General features: G+C 48.2%; 2 protein-coding genes across 2 annotated transcripts; both read right to left on the reverse strand.

The window, feature by feature from the left end:
- Positions 1-2,180: 2,180 nt before the first annotated feature.
- On the reverse strand, positions 2,181-3,356 carry LOC144104659 (mitochondrial coenzyme A diphosphatase NUDT8-like). The gene has a single exon (XM_077637795.1). It carries the CDS (start codon positions 3,148-3,150, stop codon positions 2,404-2,406), a length of 747 nt encoding a protein of 248 aa, XP_077493921.1. The 5' UTR covers positions 3,151-3,356; the 3' UTR covers positions 2,181-2,403.
- Positions 3,357-6,132: 2,776 nt separating this feature from the next.
- On the reverse strand, positions 6,133-8,811 carry LOC144103748 (solute carrier family 22 member 7-like). Its single transcript, XM_077636402.1, has 2 exons — positions 8,284-8,811; positions 6,133-7,768 (listed from the first exon to the last, which is right to left on the reverse strand). Exons 1-2 carry the CDS (start codon positions 8,809-8,811, stop codon positions 6,359-6,361), a joined length of 1,938 nt encoding a protein of 645 aa, XP_077492528.1. The 3' UTR covers positions 6,133-6,358.
- Between the last annotated feature and the right edge of the window lie 676 nt (positions 8,812-9,487).

A 9,487-nucleotide genomic window follows, 5' to 3' on the forward strand; every position in this document is an offset into this window, starting at 1 on the left:
CTAAAAACAGATAAAACGTCATGCAACCCTACAGATGCGGACACCTGAACCGCGCAGTAAGGGAAGGGATAAAAGAGGGAGTCAAAGAAGAAAGAGGTGCCGTAGTGGAGAGCTCCGGAATAATTTCGACCACTTGGGGATCTTTAACGTGCACTGACATCGCACAGCACACGGGCACCTTAGCGTTTTGCCTCCATAAAAGCGCAGCAGCCGCGGTCGGGTTCGAACCCGGAACTCCGGATCGGCAGCCGAGCGCCCTTACCCCTGAGCCACCGACAAAGTCGTCTCCGCCGTGAACGGAACGGGACATCTCAGTAACGCCACTCTGTGTTCCTGAAAAAAAAAACCTACTGTCCCGCACCAAGTAGCTCATCGCCCCACGAAGCTTCGAGCGCCCATGGTGGCTGAGGTGGAGTGCCGCCAGCTTTCCCTCTAGTTAATAGTAAGAAACTCTATGGTGATAGTCTGACTTTCGGCAGTGAGGTCCTGTGCATGAGATCAGAGGTTCAAGTAAGGTTAGAAATTGAGCAGCAAGCGGTAGATAGGCTTACCTTGGGAGCATATGGAAATGCGGCAAAACGGGGCACAAGGTGACATGGGATGGACATCATTCGAGGGCACGGAAGCTAGCAGCAAGATAGAATTTGAGAAGCGACTGAGAGAAATGGGGAAAAAGCTAGGAAGGTTTTAAATTAATTGTACAGGATTGTCGACACAAAATGGAGAAAGCGAAAAAAACTGTCTAGCAAATATTTGGACAGCAGTGGGGAGGCAAACAAGGAATTATTGGTTAAGAAGAAATAGAAAGGAGCCAATGGAAAATAAAAATAGGGATGCAGATGAAATCAGCACTGGGAACATACAGCACATTCAAACAACCAAAGAAAATATCTGTGATAATCCAAGGTAAAACTGTTGTTTGAATCCAGGACAAAAGTATGTGAACTAAGACACACTAAGTCAAGTAAGAAGAGATAGACACATTATGTGGATAGGAGTAAACGGCTGAACACCTCAGACGCTTCTGTAAACGGCTTCATCCTACAGTTCAAAGCATTCAGTCTCAAGGACACTAGAGGAAAAATAGACTTCATAGAAATAACCAACTGAAGGTTATCTGACTGGTGGCTAAAATCAAGGCAAGAGTGAAATTTCATCCGCACCCTGAATGAGGTGATGGAATGGCTCGCGCTAAAGGTGACGAAGAACGTTTCCTGCCTCCAGTTTAAGTACAAAATATTTTAACAGTCACGGGTAGGTGCAGTGAGCCACCACCCAATTTAAAGAATTCAGCTTTATCTATCCATACGGGCACCAGGCTCAATAATTTGTTGCATCAGCATGCTAACAATGTGTGAAGTGTACTGCCTACACCCCACATCACTCTTAAAGGGACTGGACACATTTCTTATTGTGTAAATACTGTGTATACTACTCCTCCCCCTATCCTCTCTTCCTGCCCCCTCACCTCTTTCATTTCATTTCTCCATTCTGCCTGCTATCCTTTATTTCCGCTGCCCCAGCTCAGGTGCTTCAGTATGGATGGCAGATGACAGATGACGGGGCTAGCAAAAATCTTTTCCTTCCTTTTTACTGTTATTTTAATAAAAGTCACTACCATTACCACCATATTCCAGTGCAACAGATCTGTAGAGGTGGTCTTTTTAGGTGTCAGAGTCAGATTTGAAAGCTCTGCGTGGACCCTGTAATTTAAAAATAATTTTTAAAAATACCTGCTTGTTGCAAATGGGTGAGTCTGGCTCACCCACACTGCCCATTGACGTCAGCGGGGTGGGGGACGCAGCAGTGAGGTGTTGCTTTAATCGGTTTCGAGTTATTGCGAGCAGTTATATTTAGAAAATTTTAAATTAGAGTCTATGCAGAGCTTTCAAATTAAACTCGGATATCCACAAAGACCACTAATTTATTCTTGCACTAGAATATGCCCATTGCAATAATTTTAGGGTCCCTTTGATGAAGCCACACTTACGGCCACTGCTCTCCTGCATTTTTACACTGAGGAAGTGCGTTGCTCATGCCGTTTTGTGAGGATCGATGAGGAGGCAACAACAGTCCCATTACATTGCAATTCAAACAAGAAGATAGTTATCTGCGCAGTAGAGACTGAGTAAAGAAATGTAACGGGTAAGAATACTATGGTCAATGGAAGAAGACGGAACTGTTCTACAACTTCGCAAAACAAACTGGCATGAAACTTTACTTGCAGTATATTACAAAATATATCGTGTATCAAATATCAACGTGTATATCACCCGTGTGCACTTTCTTTTTAGCACTGATCGAAACAATGTAACGCACAAACTTAAGGCTGCAAATATTCGACCACCTTTCACAGCACGTAATCCTACTAGCCAGCGTGCCTTTCAGTCACGCCCAACGTCGCTAATCCTTGACGTACAGCTTCTTTGGAAGCACCGCGCACCTCACTTCGTGATGGTACACATCCGGTATCAAGGTCCTGAGGAAGACGTTCAGCACCATGGCTGTGAGGCCCCACACTCGGAACTGACCAGCCAGGAACACCGGCATCGCATAATCACCGCGCGGGTGCCTAAACTGCGTATACCGAAGGTTTGTCGGCTCGCACAGCTCTTCGAGCGTCCGCAAAAAGGCGAGCTGAACCTCCGAGTCGTTGACGTTGAGGTCTGCTTCGAGGTCGACATCGCGACCTTCGCCCAGCAACGCCACGACCACGGTCATGGTCAGCTTGTCGCGCGGATTGTAGAAGGTCGGGAACGTGCCGATCACTTCCACCCTGTCCCTTTTGATACCCAGTTCCTCTTCAGTCTCCCTGAGCGCAGTGTTCACGGGGTCGATGTCTTCGGGGTGCTCCATACCACCCGGGAAACAAACGTAGCCTCTATGCCGGGGCAGTCGGTTCGAACGAAGAGTGAACAGTATCGATGGCTTGCCCCGATTACTCGTGCACAGCGGTATGAGGATCGAGGAGCGACGGTGTTGGGGGTCAGGCTTCGCGGGTTGAATGGTGCCCAGCTTGACCTTCTTAATGTTTTCGAGGCACGATTCGAGCTTGGAGCGCGAGAAGGCAGAGTCCAGAGACAGCGAAGCGTTTGTGCAGAAGCCAGAGCGGAGCGCTCCATGCTGACGGAATAGGGTGTTGCAGATCATCGGAACGCGAAGGCAGCTAATTCGTAAGCCCTCACGGAATGTCAGCCTGCGGTGAATGTTGAATGTGGTGCGACGGTTGCTGGAGTGACGTTCCGACTCAGCACCATGCACTGAGGCTAGTTTTATAAACGCAAAAACGTCGAGTTCGGGCTGGCCGTACTGGCATTAAAGAAACACGGCAGCTGCCTGTGGGATCCATTAGCCGCGGAACCTGATGATGATAATGATCTAAGTAAAAAAAAACTCATTACTTCACATAAATTGTAACTGCAAATTATATTATTTAACTAATACAAAATTTAAATTTTATAAAATGCACTATACACAGTTAAAGTTTACAGTTTAGTTGTGTTCTAGCTTCAGTTTCGGTTTCAGTTTTTATTGCATGTTCATTTTTGAGAATGTGCCGTCTCCTCAACCGCAATTTTTGGAGACTTATGTCCGGAGAAGATGAGAATGGATTCGCTGCACGTGTTCATCCACACACGACGTTTCCCTAATCAACGACGCGAAGATGACTCACGCCTATCTGTCGCAAAACTTCTTTACATTTGTTTGCAAGATAGATTTAACGTGGAAGAAAAAGTTATTTGTTTTTGTAAGGTTAACCGCGTTCACATATTCGTCAGGGGCAGACTTGTACGTCGCCTATCGCATATTAGAAGGTGAAAGCTTGGCAATTCGGCATGAACGTTTCTTCTAATTAGATAATCTCCTGAGGTGCGAACTGTGCCAGGTTGCTTGAGGATTAGAAATGACGATGCGCTTAGGGATATAGTTGCCGGATAGTTGATGTACCTTGGTTTTAAACAATATCTAGTTTTCTTCGACAGAGAGCGTGTTAAAATTTTCAAGAAATCAATCAGTAAAAGCACATATAGTTCATTATCAATAGCGGCACAGTTAGCACGTTTGCAATCTAGAACTTTTTTTCATTTTATTCACTTTGGGACGAGGTGTATTAATGCAGAAGTTGAGTAGAAGGTGATCACTGAATACTGGTAGATACGTAAGGTCTTTGGGGAATTCTGGATTAGTTAAGATTAAATTAATAGTATTCGCAGTGATTGCAACAGTACTAATGGCTTGCGTTACTGAGTGAGCTTGTGACGAAGGCAGTGAAGAATAAGGCGGCTGGGCGGTCCACGAGATAGTAGGAAAGTTAAAGCAAGCTCGTTGACTAATTTTTAATAAAGTTTTTAACCTATGGAGTTGGGCACCTAGCTGTAATTAGAAATTTGTAGCCGGTCGTTGGTATAATAGCCATACAGATGGTTTAACGCAACACCAGATAACTGCTCTGGGACACAGAATTATTTGATACCGTTTCACTATCACACAGACACATGTGCGAACGTTAGACTGTACAGAAGTCAGTCGCTGCACAGGCACCAGTCTAGCTCATTAGTGCGCGGCGGTATTGAACACTTCTGGTATGTAGTGTGCACTTGCAGAAAAGTGTTTTGTGATCAATGTTTTTTACACCAAAAATTAACAGCAAGAAAATCCTTTACAATTTCCCTTGGCGTGTGTTGACTATTAAGTTGGATTTCGAGATGCCTTTGCGCCAAAATCGCCGTTTGAACGTTTGTGAGACGAGCTGAGAGGAGAAACAAGATTTTAGGGTGCTGCGTTCACCGGAGGACAGAATGACGTCGCTTATCCAGTGCTAAATGCCATGCATAAATTACGCAATACAAGTGGGCTGTTCCTCTAACTCTCACAAATCACGCTGTAATTTGCGAACTCCGATCACATTTATTCACTGCCCCCATTGGAACAAGTTGCGCAATGTCATTTCGCAATGTCTTCGTTCTTCATTCAGTGTGAAATAAGTTTCCACGCGCTGTTGCATCGCACAAATCGTTTGGTTGACACACATGCAAATTCAATCCTAAGTGGAATAGTAATTGAAACTGTGAAATTGTATGCATCGTTCTGTTTATTGTCGTTAGGTCTTCTGTACTCTCTAAGTACTCACATCCTGTATCTGAAATTCTGAAGTGTTTAGATTATTTGTACAGCCTCTTACACCAGTACTGTGCTGAGTTCAGGGGATCCTTTTTTTTTTATAAAACATTGCAGTGTAAAACCACTGACTGATAATAAAGCACTGCTGGTTCTGATTCTGTGATAAACACGGTCGAGACGTCCTTCATTATAAAAAAAATATCGGACTTTGTTGCAAATTTTCTTCCACCCCAGGGAGTTCCATAGTCAGGACGCAGCAGAAAAAAAAAGTGTGCATGCTCTCTGCACTGGAAGTTTGCAGATTGGAGCACAATCTGTTTGATGCACACCTTGAAGTTTTTACATGACTCTGCGAAATCTTTTCGCTCAAATTCTGCACATAATTGAAATCTGTCGGCTGCACGCGAGCATTGGAGAACATTTCAAAACGGCAAACAGCACTAAAGCAGAACACAATGTCGATGATGAGCTATAGAGAAAGATGCACAGTAGAGAAAGAGAATCTTAGAGAAAGAGAAATCAGTAGAGAAAGAGAAAGTGCGCCACAAGAAAAGAAACGGTGCGTTGTGTGCTAACATAAGCCCAGAATAATATAAACATTCCAGAAATGGCGAATAGCTGAAGCGATAACAGTCTAAGATATGGCCTATGCACATAATTGTCTCTTCAAACTGTTTGGTCAAGTACGGCACCGCGCAGAAGTTCCATTGCTACGTGTAGCTCTGTTCATAAGAACATTAAAACACACAACAGAAACGAACAGGACCAGTCACAGCTTTCAGAACAAAATGAGAATAAAAGTGAAGCTAAGGTAGACTTCCGATGTGCCGAGCGTCCCAACGCAGAAGCGACTATATAGACGGAGCTATCACCTAATTGAACGGGACGGGTAAGAGAGGCGCCCATGACTACGCAGACAGCAGGCTGCCTTATTAGTACACGCGAGGAACAGCGTACTTAAGGTCTCTTTTTAACCAGCTAAAGCAAGAATGGCAAAACTAAAAAGGTCAGCAAAGGTCGGGGTAAAAAGGAGCCTCTATAAATTTATCCTATATCCGTAGAAGTCAAAGCTGTTTTCAGGTAAGTAGTGCTGACTTGACTGCTATATTAAGGGCTCCACAAATTCCGACACATCAAGTGAGAACAGCTTAGAAATCATCTTGCATGCGCAAAGTGGAGGTCCAGTCCTATTGTTTAACCTAACCATAACCAGGAGTAAATTGGTGCATGCAGTGAGCTAAGACGATGACCCTGATGGCGATCTCACTCCCTCCTTGCGCCGCTTGCGCCACCTTTGGGCTTCCGTGGCATTCAGTGACTTCTTGAGGGCCTCCTTTCGCTCCTCGTCACTCATGGCGCTTGCAGCTTTCGGCGGCGGCGGAGGGGCCTCCACGAACACTTCGGGCAGCCACTGGATCGCCAGTCCGCTGAGGGCGCTCATCACTGCCGAGAACGTGGACAGAGCGAAACCAGCATTCTGGCCACTTATTGCCACGAGGAGAACTCCAGACAGTGAACCGCCGGAGTTGAAGACGTGGCACAAGCTCACGCCGGCGCTGCGAATGCTGATGGGAAAGATCTCCGCCGAGTAGCAGAAGACCACGCTTATGGCTCCGGAGACAGCGACCTTCGTGGCGAGGTGAGCGAAAGGGATCGCTTCGCTCGGGCCTAGTGATATCAGGAGCGCCTCGGACACAGAGCATACGCACACGACGGCCAGGAGTGCAGACAGAGTGTCCCGGACGTTGTACCTCACCATGGCCCAGCAAGCGGTCCAGAAACAGCCGATCAACAGGACCACCTCCGCCGTGAGCCAATAGACACCCGCCGTCTTCTGGGTGCGGACAAGCGTGAAGTAGACGGCGTTGAGGGTGAACCTGGCCACAAACACGGAGGCCGCTCGCCGATTCACCTTCGCCGTCTGCAAGAACTGCTCTCCAGCGCTCACGACGTCCATTGAAAACTGCGGGGTCCAGTCCATAGTCTTTAGCTGCCTGCGGGTGCTATGGAGCAAGGCTTTGGCCTTGACCATGTCCACGCCGTTCATCTTGGCAGCCTTGAGGATGGCCGCCTCCGCCTCCTTCATGCCTTGCACGTCGAGAAGCCACGCGGGCGATTCATTTACAAAGCAGCACCAAACCGCAAGCACTGTGGTCGGGACGAGGAGGAGTGCTTGGGAGAGTGCCCAGCGGGGCTGCAGCACGGACACGGCACCCACGGCCGGAGGAACCATGATTGCTCCAACGGCCGTGTGCAAGATGGTGTACAGGGGCCGCCACCTGTTGCCCGTCACCTCGTACAGAAGTATGAAGGTGAGCAGAAACGTGCTGTTGAAGCCCACGAAGATCAGTATACGTGTGAGGATGTGGAAGGTGATCGTTTCCGCCACACAGTTGCTGTAAGCACCCAAGAAGAGGACGAAAACAGCCATGAGCAAGACGGGCCTCCGGCCTACTCTGTCGGACGCGAAGCCGAGGAGAGGTGTCAAGATGCCGCCAACGATGACGGGCAACATGACGCGAATGTTGGAGATGTAGCGACGATCGCACACCAGGTCGTACCGGCTCGTGAGGCTCTCGAATTTGTCAGTAAGGTTATAGTCCCATCTTTGGCATGGCACTGTTGGCCTGTTCGCCTCGGGATTGTCCTGCAAGATACAGCAGAGCCGCTGTATTAGATGAGGCGTGGGTTTTAAAGAGAATTTTTATCATTAGATATATCGTGATCAAATCAGGTCTGTATGTATATGTCGTCCTCCTGTTTTCAAAAATATAATTAGTTTCAATAAATCTCCAAGAATTCCCATTCTGTGAGGAAATAACTGGAGCATATAAGGTAATATCTTACGAGTAATTAAGACGCTCTCGCTCAACATTTTACGCATGTCGGCTACCCTGCATAGCCGCCTCGTTTGAGAAGCGTGTAAGAAACTGGCAGTTAGAAAATGTGCATACGAAGCTGCTGTGGGGATCTAATAATGCCAACAAAGCGCATCTACGGACGGCCCAGCGAAACGTCCACACTGTTCCTTATTCCAGTCACGATAAAACACGGCATTTATGGTGGGCTTCTGCAGGCTCACTTGACTGCGCAACGGAAGCGGTGCTACACAGCCATAGCAACAAAGTAATCCCTTTTAACAGAGCGAAATATTGCGCTTACCGCAACGCCGGGGTCATACATGGTGCACTTGCTGAACGTGCCGTCAGCCTCGACCGGGATGGACATGTTCTTCCAGGCGTCAGCGGACAGCGCGCTCAGGTCATGGGGTGGGCTGCACCAGTAATCGACGGGTCGCACCAGGATGGTGTCCGAGAGGACGTGCAGAAGGGACACGATCGTTGCTAGGATGCCGCACAGCAGGACGCGGTACTGGTACGGACCGTGGCCGATGACGACGTAGACGCCCTCCTGGACGGCGGCCCTGCTGTCCTGGTTGACAGAGCCAGGCAGGTTCTCCGGGGAAGCCACGGCCGACACTGTCGCTGACATCACTTGTGAGGCTGCATTACCGTTGACAGACAGGAGGTTCCCGGGCGAGGCGACGGCCGACTGAGACTGTGGTTTCCCTGGCGGCGCTCCTTTGCTGCCGTCAGGCGGCGGGTTCGTAGGGGAGGCAGCAGTTGACCGCGACGACGATTTTACCGGCGACACTGCGTTAGTGCCGACAGCGTTTGGGCTCTGGCCCATCGTACGCTCTGCCCGCTGTGTTCTAGATGGCTTCATGGCTTCCTGCAGAGTATTTAGGAAGCCTGTCGATGGCGGTGTTCCAGGACGACTCGAAACGCGTGGGCTCGTGAGCGGAGCACTTCTTCTTCTGAGAGGGTTTTTCTTGTCCTCTCCTTCGAGTCGTTTTTGATGTAGCACGAGGAAAGGATAGTCGATTAGTTCAGAAAAAAAATTGGGGTGGCTTGGCTCTGGTTAAACCAGCTGGACTGAATCGGTACCTGCAGCTGGCCGAGTGGAACTTGCTTAGTTGAATTGCAAAGTGCCGCCAGCAGCTGCTCCGCACCACGTAACCAACCACGTGACAGCGTGGCGGAGCAGCCACGGGGTGGCGGCGCCGCCACGCCGAAGGCTCGAAATGCTACCGTAATGTAGCTATCGCTACGAAAAGAGAGGAGAATGACGCAAAGCAATAAGGTGAGCTGCCATATCCCTCCTCTAAATCTCTATCTACACAGCTCTAGTTTGGCGATATCTCCCCTTTGTGCATTTTGCTGTGAACAAGAATCGATCGATCTTCATTGTCTTATTTCGCAGCCTCACCTTTTTGAGATGAAGGTTGCTGGACGAGCCCTTGCTGCATTTCAGTCTTAGTTTGAGCAGCCCGCTCTTGGTATAATTTGGCGCTATCACACCTGGT

The sequence above is a fragment of the Amblyomma americanum genome, chromosome 9 (genome assembly GCF_052857255.1).
Source record: "Amblyomma americanum isolate KBUSLIRL-KWMA chromosome 9, ASM5285725v1, whole genome shotgun sequence".
NCBI lineage: Eukaryota > Metazoa > Arthropoda > Arachnida > Ixodida > Ixodidae > Amblyomma > Amblyomma americanum.

Excerpts from the sequence above, each read along its gene's own strand:
- LOC144104659 (XM_077637795.1), bottom strand. The coding sequence starts at position 3,150 with ATGATCTGCAACACCCTATTCCGTCAGCATGGAGCGCTCCGCTCTGGC.
- LOC144103748 (XM_077636402.1), bottom strand. The coding sequence starts at position 8,811 with ATGGGCCAGAGCCCAAACGCTGTCGGCACTAACGCAGTGTCGCCGGTA. Across the intron at positions 7,769-8,283 it reads TGTATGACCCCGGCGTTGCG|GACAATCCCGAGGCGAACAG; the intron begins GTAAGCGCAATA and ends TGTATCTTGCAG.